Genomic DNA, 23,841 nt, shown 5'->3' with positions numbered 1-23,841 from the left:
TTAAATTAAGGTTTTTTTTTCTCGATCAAAACACAAAATGAGATAATATTACAAGATTGAAAAAGTATTCTCATGAGATTATTAGATATTTTTGGAAGACAATTATGACCTTAGAGATATAGAGTAGAAAATAAAATACTAGAATCAAAAGAGACTAGATGACACAAAAAGTTCAATGTTTATTGATCATTTTGTTGTGTGCTAAATATTTTACCCCAAACATAGCATTTAAAACATTTAATATTCCAACATGCGTATAACCTCAGATCTATGACACATCTATGATATGTTGTCAAGTTAAAGTGCAGACATCTGTAATTTTTTTGTTTTTATGAACGAAGAGCGAGCGTCGCGTGTCGTCCCGGCAGGTCACTCAGCCACACTTGGTCATGCACATGAGCAGCTCCATGCGGACGGCGATGCGGGTGTGCCAGCCCAGAGGCAGCAGGCGGATGTAGCGTGCCACAATGGGCGGGCGTAGAAGGTTCTGTACCGTGGACGAGCGGTCCGAATTTCCGTAGAAGACCTGAGAGCAAGACAGCCAGCGCCTCATCAATCGTGGGTAACAATTCGTCCAAATATCAAATCTGTATTTCTACCCGGTTATTTCCCGTCTGGTCCTTGTAGTAGACCCAGTTGAGCGTTTCCACTGTGCGGTACTGGATGCTGTACTTGGTGATCCACTCGTCCGAGTCGCAGCGACCCTGCGTCAGGATGCCCGAGACCACGCCCACTTCCCGCAGGTCGATCTGCAGCCACTGGTGCTGGTCGTTGTACTTGGACAGCCAGGCGCACCTGACGCATGCAGACGGAACAACGGACTGCTCACGCTGGCGGAAGGACACTTGCGTATCTACCTCGAGGCGGGCGCCGTACCCAAAACCCTGGTTGTTGAGTCGAGCCTTGTTGGGGACCCAGGAGGAGTACCAGCTGCTGTACTGGTCCTGATGGGAGCTGCTGATCTGGTCTGACGTCACCGAGCCGGACTCGAAGCCCAGGGCTCTGTGGTACGGACACTCTGGGTGAACGAGACCAGTACAACGACGCTTGACGTAGCTCTCCTTCTTGTTTTGTAATGATTGACTGCAATTACACAACCACCAGCGCAGAAGCTTAAAAAGTCTGACGTCATCGCACCTGGCATGCAAGTCAATGGTTGGCCTTGGAATGGCTCCGGCGGCGAGGTGGGCGCGACGGTCTCGGAGAGGCTGGTGGGCACCATGGCCTCACAGTCACAAGTACACGCTTGCACGTTCCTGCTGGTCCATGTCTCCTGGATCTGCTGATCCTCCTCCTGCATCTCCTCCTCCACCTGCAGGATCTCCTCTTCCTGCGGTGACCAAAACGAGAAAGAAACGAGAAAGTGATTGACTCCCGCTTCCGTTGAAGTTTTTATTTTTTGCTACCCGGGAGAACATGTGACATTGTGGGGGGAAAGGTCTATTCAGCAGGACAAACTCAAGGATATTTTGTTTTTACCTCCTGCGAGTCAACAGCCCCGACTGTGGCACATCCATCCATCAATCCATGCATGCATGGAATGTAAAAAGACATCTCGAAAAGTTTTATAGACAACATGGTTCCATCTACAGTGAAACCGCTAAAGTCCAACAAAAACATGAGTGGATCGAGTTTAAGTCACGCTGATTTCAGCATTGACATTTCGAAGAGACAGTAAATGCACACGATTATACAAACCATGTCCCATGAAAATATTCAAACGTACAAAAATGCGAGCGACACCACATAATCTCCTTTGGGACAAACAATTACAGAACGGCTTGTGTCGTTACTTTCAGAGTTTCTGCTGTGTGTGTTTCCCTGATAAAAATGATTATTCACATAATTTTATTAATAAACTTTGTTGACTTACCCTGCAAGAGGACAAGGAAGAAAAGGAGAGCAGCCCAACGAAGAACGCTGGCCTCCATCTCGTTGCTCGGCTGTGCTGAAAATGGGATGTGAGCCCTGCGTCGGGATTGAGATTGAGATTACACTAATCCAATGCAGTCAAGCGTGAGGCCTTTATCTAATACGCATTATTGGCTCACTGCTTAAATGAGTGACACATCCAACTTTCTCAGCCATTGTATACAAGCAGCAGAGAAACCAGAGGTCAAAGGTCAAGTTTCTTTTTTGGATGTCTTTATGCAATAGTTATTTAAAATGTGCATCCATTTCACACAAAAAAAAATACGGTTTGATTTTGTTATTTCATGATAGTGGAACTACTGTCACGGTCCGTACTATTATTTTTTTCATTGTCCAATCAGTTTTCTCTGCGGCATGATCGACGTCTGCGTCAGCCATACAGCGTTAGGAAAAGCGGGACTACAAATATAAACCAATGAGCGTCGATCAACCGGCGTCTCAGGCCAATCACAAGCTTGACTGCGATTGGTATCGGCAGCCTCTGAGTGAGGGGTCCTCCTGATGGCTGGCTAAATTGTGATTTCTTCCTCTTCTACGGAACTGTGTGCAAGTTAAAGGTAACATTTTGACAAAGTCTGTTTTTGTAGACGTTTCAAGTCAGGCTCGAAGCGTGCGTGTTGTCTTTTGCCTGGAGTAGTTGCCGAATAACGCCGTTAACTGTGCGCTACTGACACTGTTACATACTTCCCGTTAGCTTGCATAATGCTACTTTTAATATTTGGATAAGCGGTTTACTAACAAGTGGGAGGGAGTTGCAGATACTACAGTAATTAACTATAGCCATTATCATATTAAAAATAACGTTTTCTTTTCACCAATAGCCGATTTGACTAGTGTATGAGATGAATCATACAACAAGTGTTGAGTGGAGTAATCTGCAACATTTTGCGACCACCTTTGCCATGGTTTCATCTTGCTTCCACTCGCCGCTTGCTCTCTGATAATTCTGACAATGATTTCCTTTCAGATGCAATTCATGCTGCTTTTCAGCAGACAGGGCAAGCTGCGGCTGCAGAAGTGGTACGTGCCCCTGTCAGACAAGGAGAAGAAGAAGATCACCAGGGAGCTGGTGCAGACCATCCTGGCCCGCAAGGCCAAAATGTGCAGCTTCTTGGAGTGGAGAGACCTCAAGGTTGTCTACAAGAGGTGAGCGTATGTCAATTTGTGGCTAATCAGACAGAAATGCATAAATAAAACTCAAATTGCCTGGCACTGGGATATCATTTCTGTCAATGAAATAAACACGGTGAATGGCTTGAATAATGATTTTTGGTTTCTTCGCTATCACTGTAGCCTGAAGATGATGTTACATGAGGTAAATTGCTTGCGAGGCAGACGGAGCGCAGTGTAATATCCGCCTTGGCTTCCTGTGTTTATGTGGTCACATGCTTTGAGAGCGCGTGAGGGATTATCCCGGATAAAGGAGTCCCCTGCCGGGTGGCAGGAAAAGGCTTCGCTTTGGAGTGTGCAGGCCAGCTGATCACCTGAGGTTGCTTTCATAAGGCAAAAGCGCCACGTTGGCAGCATGATTTTTTGACTGCACCTGAGAGGACAAAGTGACGAGTGGGTGTTTTCTCTTCGTGATGATAGTGATGAAGGCTTTTGACGAGCTTTTAGTTTCACTGTAAACTCATAGCTATCATAGTATACAATGAATCACCAAATTCATCTCTTGGCAGATATGCCAGCTTGTACTTCTGCTGCGCCATCGAGGAGCAGGACAATGAGCTGATCACGCTGGAGATCATTCACAGATACGTGGAACTGCTGGACAAATACTTTGGCAGTGTGAGTTGGATGGCCTCAGCGTTATCGCAGATCCCGCCTTAATCACCATCTAACCACTTAACCCTAACCCCCCCCAATAAAAAACTTCTAGGTGTGCGAGCTGGACATCATCTTCAACTTTGAGAAAGCCTACTTCATCTTGGACGAGTTCCTGCTGGGCGGCGAAGCTCAGGAGACGTCCAAGAAGAATGTGCTCAAGGCCATCGAGCAAGGCGACCTGCTGCAAGAGGTGAGCAACGCACGCCCGCATGCAAGGTCATGTCCCGTTTTCAAAGTTGGCAACTTTACGGGAACTCACAAAATAGGAGTAGGAACAGCGGTACGGTTTACATCATCAGTCCGAATTTTTCCCGATTCCTCACTGGCAATGTAAAGTCACCAAATTTATTCATTTATTTATTTAATTTCCACTGCTTTGGTATACTTCCCTTAACTTCTCGCCACCATTCTAAATGTGAAATTCCACTCGGCTACAGTAGAGGAAGCCCCGGAGCAGAACACTTTTTCAAACTCGATCAGATAGCTTTGGGCAGTTTAATGCGAATATGGTGGGGCAAGTTTTCCAGTTACGAGCTGGAAAGGAACATATCCATATCTTTTTTCTTGGTTTAAAACAACAAAAATGGCAGTGCTTTGGGGCAACTGAAACAGAATAATGGCCAAGTCGAGGTACTGCTGTATTTTTAATATTTATCATCTGCATGCTTGTGTTTCTTCTTTACATTCTTTGTGATTTTTCTTTTCCGTAATTGTGTCTCCTTTCTTTCTGCTTGTTTGTTTTTTTTTTTTTGTGTGACTTGCAGAACATAGACTCTGAGATGCGCATGTTTGCAGGTACACAATTTGTTTAGTCCTACTAGTGATAGACGACTAGCTAGTCCGCTAGTAGTACTTTGTACTTCAATAAATGAATCCAGTGACTACTTGACACCGCAAGAAAAATCTTCTCGGAAGATACAGAGTGGAATATGATACATTAGCACAAAATGGCAGGTCTTAAAACAAGTTTCAGATTCGTGTCGCGTAATGACAGTGGCTTTGAGTCTCCTCCTGGGCAAGCTCTCTGATTGGCTGGATTGTCTTATTCATAGAACCCGAATGAAGACTGGGGAGGTTTGCCAAGTGACGAGCTGTTGTAAGGGGCCGCCGCCTCACGTGGGTAAATAAGTCCGTTTAAAAAAACGCCGCCGTGCACACCTGCATGCTGGACGGGCATGAGTTGCTCCAAAACGACGCTACTCACCCCCAAAAAAGTATGGCGAATTTGCTTTGAGGTTTCAGGATGAACCTCAAATGCGATATTACCTCGTGATTACAAACATAAACAAATGACTGGCTGTTGCTGTGTTTCTAAAACTTTTGAATGTTGTGCGTTTTAGTCCAAAGTGCCAGTCAGAATCCAGAGCTTAGTTCTGACCGCATGATACTGAAAACCGCTGATAATGTTTTCCCCGCAAGGTTGAGGTGAGCATTAGCGCTTGGCACTGTGCTGTAATTACACCGATAGCTAACATACCTCGGCGGATTTCGACAAAGCTATTTTTCATAACAAGCCCTCCACGGAACATTTGACAGGCGCCTGGTCATTAGTTTGCCGCCTCCTGCCAGCAAGCAGAATTTTGTTTAGAATAATGACGCCCCAGAAGATGAAGAAGACTTAGCTGAGGCTTCTTTTTGTAATCAACCTGTTTGACTCTCAGGTATGACGGTCTCTAATGTGACCTCGGAGACTTCGGGACTATTCCAGAACTTGACGCGTTGAGGTGAATACCGTCTGCTGTGTAGGTCGCCGGTGCTAGTACAAGGACAGTCTTCTTCACTTGTCTTGTGTGTCTGGTTAAATGTTTACCGTTGTGTGTAGTTCCTTGTCCCATCTAGTTTCTCCCGTTTACTTTTTCCAGTCTTCTTCATGTCTGGTTCTTGTCTTGATCCGTTTACTGATCCAGTACTCTGGGTGTGGTCCCTCCTCCAGTCTTATTTTTGGTTCAGTGTTATGAGTACGGGTCTGGGTCAAGTATTTCAGTTTCTGTTCCTGCTCTAGTGCTCCCGGGCCAGCACCACTGGTGTTATTTTCTTTGTGGCGCTCCTAATTGTTTTTTCCCCTATTATGACGTCACTTGTAAGACAAACAAGGTACCGCCGGCTTTGTCGACTGCAAAGCGTCTCGTCACGTGACGATGTGGCACATGGTGGCGTTTCAAGTGAGGCCTTTGGGCTGCGTGTTGCTGTGTTCTAAAGGCTTTCTGTCTCTCCCTCAGCCCCGTCACGAGTACTTTAATGTGCCTTTGTACTGACTGGCTGCCACGCCCGTGCCATGCATGCTCAGCACCTTTTGCTCCGCACCACGTCCTTGTGCCTTGTAGCCCAAGCCCGACCGTACCCACCCGCGCAGGCGTGATGCACCGCAACTGTCATACATGTGGCTGTTACCTTCTTTGTTACGTGACAGTGCTTGCCACCCACTCAATCTGCTTGTTGAAGTTCCGTCGTGGCCAAGCTTATAACTGAATTTGTACTCTTTGTATGCTTTGTCTTTTTTTTTTTTTTTTACGGCTTCTATTTCAGAAAATGGAGTCTTGGTTTTTTTCTTGTATGGCATTCATGCATGTTACCTTTTCTTCTATCTCGTCTATTTTTAGTTTTTAAATTGTATGTCTTGACAAGCACAATCTTTGCAATACTTATAGAAGAGTCACTTTTTATTAATATTTTTAGTTTTGTATTAATGACCTGAACATTTGCTATTTTTGCACCAATTATTAACCAAAGGCCTAATTGACCTTCCACGTAAGTAATATCGAAAGCTTTATAAGCTGATAGAGGGACACAAGTATTTGCAATCTGACTAATCAGCACCGTTTTTTTATGATACAGTGCAATAGTTTGATGTGTAGGTTTATGAATAATAAATATGTTGTGATTCTTATTCAGCTCCCCAGTGTTTTTCTTGCATTTTCTTTTGGTGGCATTTGCATGTGACTCTAATCAGATGTGTTGCTTTCTTGACTTTGTGCCCACGCTGCTGCTAGGATGTCAAAGTAAGTGCTGCTACTTTCTGCTAACAAGCTACTTGGCTGCTGTGGTCTGCTGTCTTGCACCATTTAATGAAATGCCTACAAAATACAAATTAGAATACATAATTGGTTTTGCTTATTTTCATATTTGTTTGGAAAAAGATGTACTTTAACAAACAAGCAAACAAAAAACGTGTTGTGTACTTATTCAAAAGGTGTGTATTAGTATTTATCATGTTTAAAAAAGAAACAAACTCGTGTTTGAATGATTTCAAGGGTTTTGAAAGTGTTGCATGCACATGCACAAAACCTGTAAATTATGACATCATCAGTGTCCCTATTTGTCCTCCACATACTTAGTGTTTGTTTTTGCAGGATGGGGAGACACCACGCAGTGTTCTGGAGGAAATAGGACTGACATAAACACAAAAGAAAAAAACTCATGCTTCAGTATAATTTGACATTTTCCCAGTAAAAATAGGTATCTTTTCTTATGTTTGAAAAAACGATGTAGCACTCTTTTTATATGCAATTCTTGACTACTACTGAGAATAGTTACATGCGTAACCAAAGCTGTCATGAAAAAGATGTATTGCGTACATTAAAAGGGAAGTCAAAAGTATTACAATAAGAGAACCAAAGAGTTTGTTTAGCTTTTTTTATACTCTTACTTTACACTGAAAGGCACAGCTGTCGTGTACAAAGTGACGTCACTGTGGCCATTGAAATCCGTATTACACTGGACATGTTCATTAAAATATGACATCACAATACCAAGCCAATGTGTCTTGTATTTGCTTGCCATTAAGAAGGTATACCTACCTTTATAAAGGAGTTATTTTAAAAATGTACAATATTTATAATTTACGCCAACAGTCTGTTTATTATCCAATCAGATTTCAGCTTCCACGTGGTGCCCTTGTAGTACTTGACCTGATGATTTGTGGATGGCAGCTACTCAAAAAACGTGATTCAAATTACACGCAGGTGACTGCAGAAGGACACGGAAAACGAACATGAGTAGAACTTCATCAAAAATTGACATTGTGAGAATAATTCGGGGAAAACTATAGCTTAATGGGGTATGTCATCTTATAAAAAGATTGATTTGCCACTCCCAGCGCATCAACAACGAGCGAAAGTGCTGATTTGCCAACACAGCTCGCAAAAGATAATGCATCTTGTCTACAAACAAACAAAAGAACGTCTCTGGTGAGTACATTGCAATTTATTTAACTTTTTTTTATATTTTAGTCACGTTATTGGGTAAATATTGATTTTGAACTTGCTGCAGTGGTGTTTTGGAGTTGACGTGATGATCGTTTAATAATATTTCTTGCCGTAATATAAATTTTTGGGCCTCTGTAATGGTAATGTTGCGTTTTTTCGACATTTGGTGACGTCACAGTGGTGCTGGAAAAGTTGGATTAGGTCACTTTACAGTTCACTTAATGTTTACGCGTATTTTGATGAGTTCACATGTCTTAAACACGAGTGACAGTGGGTAAAACTGATCTGTTTTTAAAAAATGTATGATAAATGAGGGTCGACTGTATTGAATTTGTTGAGAATGGCGCCTTCTGCTGCCTCAATAAAAAATGACAGGGTGCTTGTTTGTCCCATTTTGAAATGAGTCATTTTGACTGGCATCTTAAAAGAAAGATGATTATTTGATTATATATTCTAGTGAAAGAATAGTGTATTTTTTGTAGGTTTGGTGCTTGTTTATACTGTCACTGAACCTGATAGATAATTTGTCTTAAAAATGATTCAAAATGCTTCAAAACACCTAGTTCATTTTGGCATTATTGATATTTGGTTTATTGACATTTATGTATTTTTGCGGCGGCTCGGTGGAACACTGGGTAGCACGTTCGCCTCACAGTTAGGAGGGTGCGGGTTTGATTCCACCTCCAGCCCTCCCTGTGTAGAGTTTGCATGTTCTCCCCGGGCCCGCGTGGGTTTTCTCCGGGCACTCCGGTTTCCTCCCCCATCCCAAAGAGATGCTTGGTAGGCTGATTGAAGACTCCAAATTGTCCCTAGGTGTGAGTGCGAATGGTTGTTTGTCTCTGTGTGCCCTGCGATTGGCTGGCAACCGGTTCAGGGTGTCCCCCGCCTACTGCCCGATGACGGCTGGGATAGGCTCCAGCACACCCGTGACCCCCGTGGGGACGAAGCGGTTCAGAATATGGATGGATGGATGGATGTATTTTTGCACTTGTCAATTTAGCGGGTACGCAATGTCGAGGAAAAATAAATGCATAATTACAGGTGTCCACAAGAGAGTGCCAAAGAGCCCTCACGATTATATCATCCCACCGAAACCAGAACGTGTGTGTGCGTGAGCGTTTCCACAGTTGAGCTCTCGCTGTGAGGCGTAATCACAACACAATTAAGATAATTTGCCATCGTGAGCTGGTGGCAAGAAAAGCAATTTGGTCGGCCGTAATATGACGCATGGCTGTCAGATGAAGATAAAACAACTGATTGCGGCCCAATTGTCTCAGCTAACGAAGTCTTTGGAGAGACATCTGGAGGCCCTCAGGGTTACGCACGTTTTTAGGACGAGACAACACTAGAATTTGATGGGAAAAGATACACAAACATTCAGAAAATCTGATTTTACATAGTTTTTTTTCAAGCTGTTTTATTCCAAATATAAATAGTTTATAGTATCATATAAATTAGTTGGTTTTCTAGAAAACTGAAAACTGCCCTTAGTTTTAGTTACAGAATTTCTTTGAATACTAAATGGTCAATTTTCAATACAATTGAAAAACTATTTTGTATATCCAAACATGCGTTTCCTACATTTTTAAGCACGAATAAATATGTAAATATCCTGAAATTATTTGACCAAAAAAGTGGTATTTTAATATATATAAAAAAAGATATTGTAATAAATTTGTTGACGTCAGTTATTATTTTGTCCACTAGATGGCAGTGACGCACTTCAGCAATTGCAGGCCTGCATCATCTGACACTATTTCAATGGCTTTTGATTTCGGAATGAATTATTATCATGAGAGAATGTATTGTCGTTCCAAGAGCCTCTTGAGAAGTCTGCTATTCAAGAAAAAATGGAACCCAATCCTAAATAGGCCATTGTCAATCAACGTTTACATTTTCTATTATTGCTGCCATCACAAATACCTTTGCAAACAGAAAACTTTTTAAAAATGATACATTATATTGAAAATAGAATTCACTATTTTAGCTCATTTGTATTTTCATATATTATATATTTTTTAATTAAATTTTGTTTGTGATGTACCCCCTTAAACTGTAAAGTAGTTACCCTAAATGTTTACTTTTTAAATATTAGGATTTGAGACAATATCTGTTGGACATAACTGCAAATGCACTGTATTTAATTTTCCCCCTCCAAAACATCTGGAAGTGGTTTCTTAGTTGTTTCCTTTGCGAAAGAGGTGCCAATCTTCAGCGTTGTTCTTGACCTTTGTCACGGGTGGCATCATGTGACAGCGGTAGCAAGCAGGGACACTTCGCAGATGACATGTCGCCCTTTGGTGTTGGCTGTCAGGCGAAACGCCGTATTTGTGGCATCGTGGGCCGCCGCTCGCTTTTGGAGACTGAGCTTTGGTTGCTCGGGCCGGATTGAGGGCAAATCTCCAGCGTGGGCGGCGATAAGTCTTATCTGCTGTCGGAGGCTCTGCGGAGAGAAGAAGAAGAATGTCACTCAGGTGAGAGTGCACACAACTCTCAGTGACTAGTCGAGCACACACGCTCTCTTTCACACACGTCATGTTTCCTTGCGTCGTGGGGACCAGAGCGTCTTTTTAGCACTCTCTAGTGGACAATGATATATTTGGCACATTCAGTACATGCAGAAAACTTTTCAAATTTTGCCAAGGCAACTTTTTCCTTCTTTTTCTGTGTTTCTTTCTCCACTTTTGTGAGAGCAACTCTATTGTCGGGCACAAAAGGGACACGCGACTAATACAAGGCGCGATTCAACCGCTTTCATGCGGCTCGTCTGGTGTTTGTTGCGACCGCTCCAAGGTCCCTCAAGTAGATGTGAATGAGCGGATTGTTTGATGTCCATTGAGGCGTTATTCCCCCGGCCAGGTAGCGATGAGAATGGCGCTTTTCTTCCCGCCGTTCTTGATCCACAATATTGGCAAACGCTCCATAATTCCCGTCGCTAACTTCGGCTTGGAAGTCTTTGATGGGTTCAGTGGCTGAATGGTGGGCCGGTGTTGTCGCGCCGTAACAGACTCAATAGACGCCCGTGATTTATTCAAAGGAGAGGCGCGTCGGTGTATTTTGGCCCAAGGACGCTTTATTTTGCCACCACACAAGGCAAACCGCATCGGTTTGTGTGCATACAAAAGAAAATCAATTTGATGCATTGATAGTTCAAGTTTCAATTCATGCATTCGTTTTAACTTCATTATTTAGATTCACATAACATGGAAATTACTTTTGAAAATGTTACTCTTCAGAGTCTCACATTTAACTTTCTTGAGTCACCATAACAAGAATATTTATCCTAACCTTCCCCTCCGTCACCAAACTTATTGATCACATCTGGAGGTTCTTTTAGTAAGCCCAACTCTATAATACTAAATCTAACTTCTTGACACTCTAACCCCCATTTAGAATTTCTGCTTGACTGATGCGTTATTTCCCCTTGTTGAATTTTAAGTAATTGTACAAAACAAAACTTTAAACTGCCAACATTGAGCGTAATAGTAATATTCCATCACAAACAAGGCACCCTAATAAACCAGCAGTCCAGGCTAACCTAGCTTAGTATGGCTAGCAATCAGCAATGCGGGATATGCATTCTCTGAATGTTTATCACAATCACAAATTTTAATAATCGCAATATTTGACAGTCGCGCTCGTTAGCGATGGGCGTGACTTTGGTCAGCGAGTCGAGGGGTAGGGGAGGATTAGCGAAGTGAGGCTACATTCAATCCTTGCTAACAGTTGTAACAGTAAACTCTCTTTAATATCACATAGGATGGGTGAGCAGGTAATTGCAGACTCACAAGTATTTGTATACAAATATTAAGTCAAGTTTCCACATGCCTCCTTTGAAACAGATCTTTCTCCCGGTGCAATGGTTTTGTTTGTTTGCTTGAGCGAACATTTGACGGCTGTCAGTCCTCGTTCAGGATTAAGGGCAGCATCAGGTAGACGTGTCCTTTCTTGCTTTTGTGCCCCCTCCCCCCTTTTTATATATATATATATATATAATTTTTTTTTCAGTTATCATCCGTCTGAAATATAATTTTTATCGAACTGACAGTTTGCTGAAAGTCGCGGTACGCCGCATGGGGATATTCATTACTTTTTGTGGACCTGCCGTCAAGTCATCTCCCGTCATATCTCATCTCTCTCAGAAAAGCACTTTTTATTTATTTTGTATTTATTTTTTTCCTCACAATCCCCCACCCTCCTGCTTTTACTTTGCTATGACCTTCCCGCTTAAATTGCTTGGCTTGTGTTATTCAGCGTTTGAGATTTACCCGGGTGAGAATATTACGGTGGAGGATTTCCCGCCCTCTTAGCTGCCCAATAACTTGTGACAGGAATTCCGCCATGCAGGCGCTTGTTTGTATTCCCTCAGCTTAGGTGCAGATGAGGGCAGGATGTACTGTACGACACGCATTCTGTAACCTCCCATGCGGAAAAGTACACAGAGAAAGTATTTCCCGATATTGACGTGTGCCATATGAGTAATGATGAAAATATGCAGTAATTTGCATGACAGCAATTAAGGTGAGCAATTATCAGCGATGTGATGAACTACATTTTGTGACAGTACTTGGTCACACTGTACATGTGGTTTGCTTGAGTATTTACAGTAGCTATAAATAGATATAGTCTACACACCTAAATGGAAAAAAGGAAATGGGGTTAACTCATTCACTGCCATCGACGGAAATAGCCATCAAAGGTACCAGTATGTAGGGCTCCAATGTAAACTTAAATTTTTTTTAGAATGATTGTACTGTGAATCATAGCGCATTGTAGTTCAAATCAATGAAATGGTGTGCTCGCGCGCATCGTGTCTGGCACTCTGACAGTCATTCACTCTCTCACTGACATGTTTTCCACTCAAGTGGAGGTGAAGACCCAACAGGCTGGCCCCGCCCGCTAATGGGCATATGAAATTTGCCCGTTAAAAGCCTCTTTTGGGCCTCATTCAAAGCGCTTCACCTCTTGTCTTGTCAAATGCGCAACACATGCACGAGAGGCTTTTTCTCGCGTGCAGCCGGCGTAATAGTCACAATAATCATTGTCAGGGTGGCACTGCTTGTCCATTTGCAGCACGAGGCTTTAATCTTTCTTCATTAGTTGCCAATTTGGGAGAAATGCGCTCATAATGCCTCTCCACCTCTTCCCAATGGAACTCTTTGACTCGCTCCCCGACTCTCGCTGTCGCTTTCATCTGGCAGGCGGGTGGGAGGATAATTGGTTCCGTAAACACACGGGTCACGGCCAGACGGGGGATGGCGGCGCCGTCGCCAGACGACGCTTTCGTACGGAAATCTGCGTATTTGTGTTATTCGCCGGAACGGTGGAAATTGACCCGTTGGTCCACCCTTGCCAAATGTTATTGTGCCGCGTCTTCGGGGTCACACTATGCCCGCCTGTTAGGCAATTTAGTTTCATGTCTTACATGAAACGTTTTGCTTCAGATGTAATTCTGTTTGTAGCATTTGCCCAAACTTTGAGGGGAAATTGGCCGAGTGGAGGATGGGGAAAAAGAACTCATTGGGCTAACTTAATATTTTTTGTGTGTCAGAGTAGTTTATGTATTTGTCGAATTTAGTCATTTCCATCAACTACTTTATTTAGCCATTTTTATATTTTTACTATTTGTAGATATTTCTTTGGAAACTATTGAAGTATTTTTTTTTATCCATTCTTGTGTTTTTAATTTTCTTGTTTTATAGTAGCAGTATTTGGTAGGCACATCTAGCACTAGTAACCCCACAAAAAACACAAAATTTAAATCATCATACAGATGTGTGACAACAAATAAATACCGTCCGCATTTTAGTCCTTCTGTATGAGTTTGTCATGGTTAGCTAGCAGCCTTTGCGCGGCACAGCACAGCTAAGGAAGCATCTGTTATCACTAATGAAAAGTGATGGCGGCAAGAACGAGGAGGAACTGTTTGGAATTAATCATTCAAACAAAGAAAAGCGAGCGAGTGAGAAAAAAGCCACGAATATGTCTTCCTGGGTCCTAATCTTTTTGCTGCGCGTGCTAGCTTAAGCTTGGCGTTTTGCGCTGACAGGTCCCCCACCTGGACAAGCTTGGACAATGTCTCCGGCATGTCAGGCTTCTTGCGGGCTTAATCGGGCGGGCCGAGCAAAGGCACCTGCCCTATCTGCTTCTCCATTTGCCTTGGGAAAATCTGCAAAAAGAGGCTAAAGCTCACTTTCATGCTTGTCTTTCATTCACGGCCCGCACGAGAGCTTATCGAAGACAACCCCCCCTCACGCTAACCAACCAACCACCCACCCACCGCCATCTTCCCTCCTACAAGCATTTTTTCTTTTTTTTCTCTTTGCGAGGATGCTCGACGTAAGTACAGCCCATCTGGCTAAATAGGAATCTCTCCTCGCTGTCACCGCTGCCACATTATGCCCCTGAGGGAACATTCTCTTCATAATATCATAAGCTGCTTAGCGGTGTGCTTCTATTTAAGGCATACATATTAATAGCTATAAGCAAATCATATTGGAAGTCTTCTCTGGCTCTGTCTCGTTGCCTTTTGCTGCCGTTGTGCTGGCTGGCTGTAAGAAGGTGCTAATAACTGCAAGGCCCCTCACACACTGGACCATCTAATCCCGATAAGCGCTCCTCCACGTGGTGGGGGAGGAGGGGGGTGGATCACAAGACACCCCCCCCCGAAAAAAAAATCAAAAAAATAAATGAAAGACTGCGACTCCCCTTTTCCTTTCCTTTTTCGAATTGTTGTAATCCGTCTTACAAGAATTCCAGTTGAACTGAAGCGTGTGCAGGAAGTCGACAATCGACATCTTTTAATTTGTTCGATTAAATCTAGATTCCTATCCGTATTTTTCTTATTTGTTACAAATTGTATGACTTTCATGCAATATTTCATTTTTTAACTTGAATCCTATTTGATAAAATGTTCAACTTTTTTGGTCTTTTTACTTTTATTTTTGTGTATTTTTTATAGATAAATAAGTAAATGATATGCATAAATGATAAGTCATTGACGCATGCATTATGTATAAATTATCGTTGCATTCATTGAGTAATCAAGTATTCATTTGACAACCTGGCTGTGTTTTATTGTTACTACTTGACATCATGTGTGATTGTGAAACTGCTCATTTTGTTGCCTTTCTCACAATAGCAGTTATTTCACAATCTTCACCAAGTTTTAAACACTCATCAAAAAAATCTCCTCAAAACAAAGGTAATAGTTCATGATCACTTTTTCTTTTTAAATATGAAGCTTACATAAGAATTCCCATATTCATGTTGCATAATGCCAGTTATGCTCTCAAAGAATCCAACACACACGATACAGTACAGCACATTTGCATTTTCAAAACGCAAAGTGCATCTTTTTTTTTTGGGGGGGGGGGGGACAGTTTCTTTGGCGTGCTGTAGGGGGTGCTACTGCCTCGCAAGGCCTCCTTTTTTAGGCATGTGTTGCCAAGGTAGCAGCAGCATCAGCAGCAGGCTGAGCCCCGATGAGTGCTTCAATTGTGGGGATATTTCCCCCCTCTAAGCTCCGCGCTTGACAGCAACACAGTGCACTTATTTAAAGCAATTTCAAACATGTCTTGTCTGACAAGTTTTAAATCCCGCTTAACAGCCCGTAACAGCCAGCAGTTTACTGTCACAATTAAAGAAGAGCCGGCGTGCTCAAAAGAGACGAGGCAGGGGGGCTGAAGGGCTAGGGGGGGTTAGTTAGCTTGTTTGTAAGATAGCTGTATTCACCGTAAAAGAATTTGTGTAACATGATTAGTTGGTTGGTCAATTGTGCCGTGGATTAGTTAGTGTGCAATATTATACAGAATCGATAGAAATTGTTGGCGACATGTACACAATACTTTTATTACACCCAAAAGACTTACTCAGTGGGTTTTTAGTGAATAATACTGGGTTGGGTTTAAAAAAACCAAAAATGCTGACCTATGCGTAAAATGACAGTTTATACTTCTTTTATTTAAAGGATTTTTGTCTCCAAACATCGGCATGATTTGATTGCGATGGGTGATGGCTTATTTAGTTTTCTTTTTTTCATGTGGGCCTTCCTTCCTGGCTGTTGCGCTGCCGACCCGCACAGATGAAACCCCCCACCCCACCCCACCCCTTCCACCCCCCACCCCTGTGCTCGGATTCCTGGTGCATTATCGCAGGCCCAAAGAAGAAAACAACAAACCAGCAAATGTAACAATCTGGGCCCTGTCCTCCTTGGGCGGCGATAAGCGCAGCGCTACGTGTTGTTGCTGTGTGAAAGACACCCTTTATCGGCTCATGCCTCGGCCCTGTGCTTAGTCTAGTCAGCCGGGGAAATATGACGGGAATCTTGATAGGGAAGCGGGCTCCCATCTCACCGTCATCCGTGTTTATGCGCTGCCTTTCTCGGGGGGCCAAACATGTCAACAGTGTCGCGGGAAGCGAGAGGTGTCGTCTCGCGCAAAACAACACATTGCGGCGGTACGAGACGGCTTGCGGCGGAAGAAACGTCAACGTTGGACACTGCTGACTTGCCGTACTGCTGTTAACATGCGGCAGTATTTTGTGATGTAGTCAATCAGCAGAATTTTACAGATATGAAAATATAAAAAGATATTTAGCAGCTCTAGTTAGCATAAAAAAAAATCTAAAACCTCAATCTACAATCACTTCAACTCGTTTGCAATCAAATATCAAACCTATATCCCACAAAAACGACATCAACAATGTTTGGTCAGAAGTACAGTGGGATGGGCATTGAGCCTTGCTTGCTTAAATGCACAAAACTTTCCTAGTAGCGCAATCTTCCAAACAAAAAGTCCACTTGCATTACACTCTGTGATCTTTGTGACTTCCAGGTTCTTTCCCAGTCTGTCAACGAGCCCCGGGGGAGGTCTTATTTTGCCACAATCTGGCATTAGAAGCCGAGCGAACGGCGATGCGGGTATTTGTAGGCAGAATAAAGGAGACGCTATCCCAGCTAAATGAGGGAAGCTTCACGCGGCATAATGAAGGCTAGCTGATGCGTATCTGAAGGAAAAGGGCCGGGTAAATAGTGTTTATCATCCCCCCGCGAGCACGAGGCCCCACATGAGGGCCCAGCGGCTATCGGGAACATCGCTTTTTAGTCTTGTCTTATCTGGAAGCGTTGAGAAAAATGTGACACATTGCATTCCAGTGCACACATCACAATAGATGCACAACAACGACAAGGGGACACGACACTTAGCAAAAAGACCAGTTTACCGGATGGACTGTGTAGAATCAGATCGGATGGAACATATCATACATGATCGCACTCCGTGTCAACTCGGACTTAATCACACTGTTGCATACTGATCATATTCTGTATCGTATGGAATCGTATCCGACCATAGCAAACTATTGTCGCATTGTGCCGATAACAAACGAGACCTTTCTATCAACACATTTTTGGGTGGCTTGTACACCTGGTAGCTCGAGTCCAGTGAAAAGGTCTTTAGTGGTGTCTGACTCCCGGTGAAGCTCAGTAAGTGTGCGATTGGCCGATGCAGATGTTTATCGCGACGGCCGGTGAGCGCGTCGCGAGTGTTTTGCAGGCTGCACAATGGAGCGGGCCAAGCTCGGCTGAAATTATATTCTCTTCATGGCTGGCTGGCCTGCAGCTCCCAAACAAGCTGCTTATGGAAGCCTCAGCGCCGATGGGCGATAATAGAAGCTTCACATCCACTTGCCCCCACCCCCATCCACCTTCCTCCCCCGTAACCAATAGCTCAATTGCCCAAGCGACAATCTCGGTCCAAGGCGAGGCCTCCTCGGAACCCCCGATTCCCAGCGGCTCAGACGGGGATTGGCTGGAGCTTATTCCATATTTATGCCCGTCACTTCCACGTCGCTTTGCATCGGCTCGAACTCCAGCCGAGGCTGAAGAAAGTCGGCAGTAAACTCCCGTAACATGATGCAATGATGCATGCAACATGGACACGGAATGTCACATTTTCTTGCACCGACTCATCGGCATGTCATGTGCCGTGTGTCTTGTGCTCCCTCTTACGTGTTCCAGTCAAGAGGCATGGAGCAGCATTTTGACCCAATTGGAGAAATGTCCAGTTTTTGGACGACATGTCAAGTACATAGTATAATTCAAATTTCACCTAAAGCTTCTCTTCGTTTCTCATTCGTGAGAAACGGGAAAAAAAAATCCCCCAACTGCCCGGTTTTGCTAGTGCTCTAAATATGTTCATGCTTTTATGGGTTGTTTTCTTCCTTGGAATGTTTCGGCTATGGATGACAAAAGGAAAAATATGAGAATAATTCTTGCCATTCAGCCAAGGTATGTTACACCGCTGCTGACGAAGCTTTTTGATGAAGGCCGCAGACAAAACAAGAGCGTAGTGAGCGCTTTCAGGATGTTTTAAATATCACTCGCAGCTATCCCTGGCTTAAAACGCGCTGTGCCGTCTGACGCGTGGGCGGCCACAAAAGAGGCGGATGACTCTAGCCACAATACAGATGCCATCGGGGCCTCTTCATCTCCCCTCGTCATCTTTGCAGGTGAAGAATGTGCCAAGAAGGGTGCAGAGTCCAACGCTGCGCCTGCAGAGGGTGAATGCCAGTTGGCCTTGAGCGTGCCACCGCCAGGCACGACTTGGAATTTTGCGATGTAATGCTGTTTGGCCAGGGACGTGGCTTTACTGCAGCTGGAGGGAGGCATCTACTCGGGCTAACCTGAGTGTTTTTTTTTCATTTTTTTGGAATGACCCTTAAGATTACCTTGATTACCTTCATGCTACTAACCCTTTACGTAATTTGTAACCCTTCCCCTAGCTAACTGTAACCCTGACCCCTATTTTTTTTTTTTACTCGACCTTATTCCTAATCTTGAATTTACTCACTACCCACTGACAAATCCAAAAAGCAGCGTCACATTGTGAAGCCCGTGCAGGGCGGAAGAATGTTGCCCTGCTGGGGGAAAGGAAAAAGGCAACGGGCGATTAATTAACCTCTCCTACCTTAAACGCGTTCCGCCTTTAATGCGCCGGCGACCTTGCTGTCGGGAAGAAGCAAAACGACCGTGATTTAATTAAAGGGGCACCGGACACGCGGGCGCACGACCGCTGATATCATACGTGGACGCCCGGCACAGACTTAGATGGAAAAAGTCGAGGCTTGGAGTTGGGGTTTGGGTTTTGAATGCAACTCAAGATGAAATTTGGTTGGCATGTCTAGCATGGGGACCCACAAAAAGTCTTCGGGAGGAATGCTGCCATTTTGGTTGCAATTGGACATTTTGACAATCATAAAAGCATTTTTAAAATTTGCTGCAGTTTTTTTCTGTCAAAATTTGAAATTGAGCGGGCTTCCCTGGCGGCGGGCGCGCGCCGCGCGGGCTGCGAGCGTCTTGAAAGGCGGCGCTATCGTTTTCCGACCGGAGGATCATAATATTCAAATCCGTCTTTAACCTTTCAAGGCGTAAGGATTATGCGTCAAAGTCTCCATTCCGAGCGCTCGGGCGGCCCCCCTGACTTGTCTGCCGTAATAACGATTATTATCGTCATTGTGCTCTGAGAGGATTAGCGCGTCCTGCTATGAAAACCGCCAGAGCGCCCCGATTAGGACGCACCGGCGACCTTTCACTGCGGTGCAGGTGATCGTCCGGCTTCTCCCTCAAGATGAACACACGGAAGACCGAGAACAGAGTCACATTGACAACTTTAATCATTTCCACTTGAAACCCTAAACCAGACTAATTTGAAACCTCAACTCTGACTTGTATTTCTTAACAAAGTTCTAACCCTGGCTTGAAACCCTACTTTGAAACGTTAACCCTGTCTTGTAAGGCCAACCCTACCTTTAAGCCTTACCTTGAACTGTCTTGAAACCCGAACCCTGTCTATAAACCTCATCTCGAACCCTAACCCCGTCTTGTGTAACGCTTTTGGCTTTTGTAAAGTGCGGAGCTGCGTCTTGGATCTCATTAGACTTGAATAGCGTTTGCGTAGAACCGAGACAAAGCTGCGCACACCTCGGCCACAAAAGCGTAGAAGAGCAAATGAACTCTTCATTGCCGAGTTATTCATAGCCATTATTCTCTTTCCGCCATGATGTGCGATTTCTTTCTCCCCACGACGCCAAGCAAACGTGGCACTTTGATGGCAGCTTTTGTCCGCCTCCATTATCGGCCGGCGCTGAGGAAGAGGAAGTCAGATTAAAGCGCTCTTCCTCGCCTAATCAGCCCAGCAGATTTTAATTGTAAGAGAGAAGAAGCGAGCGGCTGCCTCAGCTTCTTGTTTTTGCGCCTGACAAAAATCTGACAGTGGCTTTGCATGGCAAACCTGTTTAATGAATGACTAATCCCGCCAGAGCGCATTATGGCGAGCTGTCACATACGCATTGTGGCAATATTAACTTGAATTTACATTATCATCCGCTGGTAATGCCGCAATATTTAGATTCCCATTAATGCGTGGCCCCGCAAAAGAAGAAGAAGCACAACAGCAGGCGAGCGCGCTGAACTCAATCTGTTTCACGCCGCTGCTGATTGGCTCTCGTTCGCAGTGGCTTTTTCCTTTTTATTATTATTATCATTATGACAGCTCGCAGGCTTTGGCGCCATCAAGCCGGCAAACAAAAGGCCCGCCCGCATTACTCCACAAGCTCTCAAGACAAACTCTTATTACCAAGCCGGGACGGCGCTGTAAATCAGACGGGACAAAAGAGAAAGCGGTACAATCGCAACGCCCCGACGCCGTCGTCGCTTTACAATGCCGAGCTGAGGGACAATGAGGAAAGGACTACCTTATTTATCGCTTATTTAGCCTCCTTAGCCTTTGTTTGTGTTTGTTTTTCGTGACACATAGCTTAGCACCGTTAGCTTCCGGCACCAAACATGACTCAATTCCTCTGAACAGGAACAATTGTTGGCAAAGAACGTGTTTATCTTCCTGCTAGCCTTTTGTTTTTGTTTCTTGTGACACATAGCTTAGCATTGTTAGCATCCATCACTAAACATGACTCATTTTCTCCCAATAGGAATACGCATTGGCAAATAATTCACCTTTCACCCACCAGGTAGCCTTTTGTTTTTATTTTTTGACACGCCATCTACATTTTGACATTTACTCGCATAACATTGTTGGCTTTCAGTACCAAACATAACTCGGACTCAGTTTCTTTAAAGAAAAGCAGCTTTGACATCGACCTACAATGCCTGAAGGCTTGGAAAAGATCAATAGAAAGTTGTGACGGGTAGCGATGTGACAGGCAAGGCGAAGACTGATTTGAGAATTGATCTTCTGTCAGAGTGGATTCAAAATCAGTGGGATTGTTTCTTCATTGCATTGCAATATGAAATTTGTCAGGCACATGCCATGAGTTGACCTACTAGAAAGTCTCAGGAAGCCATTGCTGAAATGACGCAGAAAGTCGGCCATTTTGGTTGGAATTGGCCCTTTTAGGCCCATTTTGGTCCTTTCCACGAGCCTGTCCAATTGCTACCAAACGTGAACCTGCACGAACGCCAATAAAATATGAGGCGAAATACCCAAAGCAGCAAGTTTGTGTTATTCCTGAGCCAGCAAGTCGGAAAATGCAAAGCGCAACACGGGGGGAAAACGGGAATGAATGCTTTCTTAGCCTCGAAAATCCTTTCACCCTCTCGCATTGAGCAGATCAGATTAAGAGAGCACTTTAAGAAGATTTCGACACGCATTGGGGGGAAAAAAACGAGCGAGCCGTGGGAGGGGAAAGTCGAGGGTGTCGGCGAGCACTTTGTAATTCTCGAGGCTTCGGGCCATTCATCAGCCCATTGGAGTTTTTCCCCATGCAGCGTCCTGACAATTCCTTTTTTTTTTTTTGCCCAGTCAACAATTTCATACAACGTGATGGAAACGGGGAAAAATTTGGGACGTCGTCTGAAATTCCACTTGCCGTAAAACAGGAAGTTATGTTGAAACGAAAGAGTGCGTCTGTCTTTTTAGAGCAATTTTAGCAGTGCCGTTTACGAAACATCACTGGGCTTTGTTCGTTACAGCAGTAACTCTAGAACACCACACTGTGGCAGTGTCGCACCGCTAACAACAATGGTGAGTCGGGCAGGTGTCGTCACCTGGTGGAACTAGCTTTACGTGATTTTGTGCTCTTCTTTAGTTTAATCACATTTCCAAAAAGTGCTTTAAAGATATTTTGTTAGTAAAACTTATTTTATGGATTGTTATTGTGGATACAGATGAATGTTTTTTTCTTTAATGCGCGTCATAATAAAGCGTCAGGGGCGTACCTCAGGGCAGTGTCGCGGGGCCTTTTCTAATTCTCTTTCAATCGTTTGTCAGAGGAGCGGGAAGCGTCGACCTCGTAAAAACGACAACAAAAGGGCAAAGTTTGTTTAATGGTGAGTGTCGTAAACACTCCATAGATCCTCCCTCGTGTCACGTCCCGGGGGAAAAAAAGGCGATTGGTCTCCGGAGAGTTGTCGCCGTCGTAAAGACAAGGCCACGTCCGGGCCATGATTGCTCTCATTCAGGGCGACACTTTGGGCCTTTTGCCGACCTTTAATCTGCTGCGGCGACGCACACCCTGCACGTGGCCTTGTCACCCCGCTGAGAATTTTTCCCCGCCTCCTCACGGCGTTCAGCCGACATCATCGGACTGCTTTTGCTGCGGGAGTATTTTGTGATGAAAAGAAAAAAAACAAAAAAACAATCCTTGTTGACTTGCTGTATGTCGATGGCACAAGTTAAGCTCGTTGATCTTGCACTTTAGTAGACCAATGTCACCGATGTATCACGGCAAGGTTGGCCTTGTTTATCTGAATTGATACCACGTATTTATTTTATTTGAAAGACAGTACAGAGGAGTAAGACATTTTAGCACATAACATTTGAGTATCCTGTTTGTTTGTTTGTTTGTTTGTTTGTTTGTTTGTTTGTTTGTTTGTTTGTTTTAAAAAACCCTGTTATTATTAAATACCATTATTTGAAAATAATCAGTTACATGGTAGATATTTGTCTCCCATATTTGCTGAAAGTTGCAAACTTAGACCTAATATGAAACTTTTTTCTTTGTAGACTATTTAAAGAAAATATTTAACCTAGGAAGTTGCTTCGTGATTTATTTTTTCCCGACAAGATATATGAATTAATAAAAATAAAAAATATGATACTAATTGCAATTTTTTTGCAAAATTCTCATTCATAGGGCTAGAATTTTCAATTTGATTATTTTTTTTCCAGGTCTCTCAAATCAATTTCAAAGATATACTACAGTTAAATTAAATACAACAAGAACGAAGTTTAGAGAGCATTTTAAGCAACACGTTTTTTTCTCTTTGATTTATCCACAGTTTTTGGCTAAAATGTTTTTTAACAAATCATCATTATTATCATAATTTATTTTAATTCACCACTTGTAATTCATTTATATCAGTAATGCCTCCTGAAACCTACTTGATTTTTATCATGTATTTTTATAAATACTTACCTCCACATGTACTTGCGAAGCAAATTACATGAAGCGCAAATAATTTGTTAAACAGCATTCATTCAATTGACATTTGCGTAACGCGCCTACAAAGTTGGGCGAGCGTTTGTTTGCATTTGACTGACACTTATTGTTATTCATGGTAGAGCGCCGTTTAGTTATTCATCAGCGGGGTCATATGCTGAGTGCTGTCAGCGCTCAAATAGCTTTAATATGGACTGCCCCTGTGGGACCCGCGTGGTCATTAACTCCACTGCCATTTTCTGCTACACAACACACCAATACACCACCAGCGAACGCCCCACCCCCCTTCTGCGCCCCTTCATTGATTCCAAAAAACGGCTAGGCAAAACGACTCCCAAGGCGATGCTGGGAATCCAAAGACTGAACCTGAGGACATCACCAATTTGTGGCTCGTTAAGAGAAAGGGGCGGCGGCCCGTGTT

The 23,841-nt window shown here is 43.7% G+C and overlaps 2 protein-coding genes and 1 long non-coding RNA gene across 11 annotated transcripts in view; 2 read left to right on the top strand and 1 right to left on the bottom strand.

Moving 5' to 3' along the window:
• Window positions 1-161: 161 nt before the first annotated feature.
• LOC125966764 (retinoschisin-like) lies at window positions 162-2,210 on the bottom strand. 2 transcript variants are annotated; one of them, XM_049717186.2, is made up of 6 exons: window positions 1,874-2,210; window positions 1,480-1,502; window positions 1,138-1,330; window positions 877-1,018; window positions 600-795; window positions 162-526 (listed from the first exon to the last, which is right to left on the bottom strand). In XM_049717186.2, exons 1-6 carry the CDS (start codon window positions 1,929-1,931, stop codon window positions 374-376), a joined length of 765 nt encoding a protein of 254 aa, XP_049573143.1. In that variant the 5' UTR covers window positions 1,932-2,210; the 3' UTR covers window positions 162-373. The 2 variants fall into 2 exon arrangements, with proteins under 2 accessions (XP_049573143.1, XP_049573155.1); XM_049717198.2 differs by lacking the exon at window positions 1,480-1,502 and having other exon boundaries at window positions 163-526.
• A 161-nt stretch (window positions 2,211-2,371) lies between these two features.
• LOC125966773 (AP-1 complex subunit sigma-2) lies at window positions 2,372-7,511 on the top strand. 8 transcript variants are annotated; one of them, XM_049717210.1, is made up of 6 exons: window positions 2,372-2,489; window positions 2,900-3,078; window positions 3,612-3,720; window positions 3,812-3,949; window positions 6,750-6,758; window positions 7,110-7,511. In XM_049717210.1, the coding sequence occupies exons 2-6, from the start codon at window positions 2,900-2,902 to the stop codon at window positions 7,155-7,157; spliced, it is 483 nt and encodes a 160-aa protein (XP_049573167.1). In that variant the 5' UTR covers window positions 2,372-2,489; the 3' UTR covers window positions 7,158-7,511. The 8 variants fall into 8 exon arrangements, with proteins under 8 accessions (XP_049573167.1, XP_049573183.1, XP_049573169.1 ...); XM_049717226.1 differs by lacking the exon at window positions 6,750-6,758 and adding an exon at window positions 4,812-4,875; XM_049717212.1 differs by lacking the exon at window positions 6,750-6,758 and adding an exon at window positions 4,812-4,879.
• Window positions 7,512-7,655: 144 nt separating this feature from the next.
• Window positions 7,656-23,841, top strand: part of LOC125966801 (uncharacterized) — a 65,716-nt gene continuing 49,530 nt past the window's right edge. The window contains exon 1 of the long non-coding RNA XR_007480542.1: window positions 7,656-7,946. This is a non-coding gene — a long non-coding RNA (uncharacterized lncRNA). The remainder of the gene's footprint in view (window positions 7,947-23,841) is intronic.

Source organism: Syngnathus scovelli, chromosome 10, assembly GCF_024217435.2.
Source record: "Syngnathus scovelli strain Florida chromosome 10, RoL_Ssco_1.2, whole genome shotgun sequence".
NCBI lineage: Eukaryota > Metazoa > Chordata > Actinopteri > Syngnathiformes > Syngnathidae > Syngnathus > Syngnathus scovelli.
Note: the sequence above shows the minus strand (reverse complement) of the source record. Positions and strands in the feature narration are given on the sequence as shown.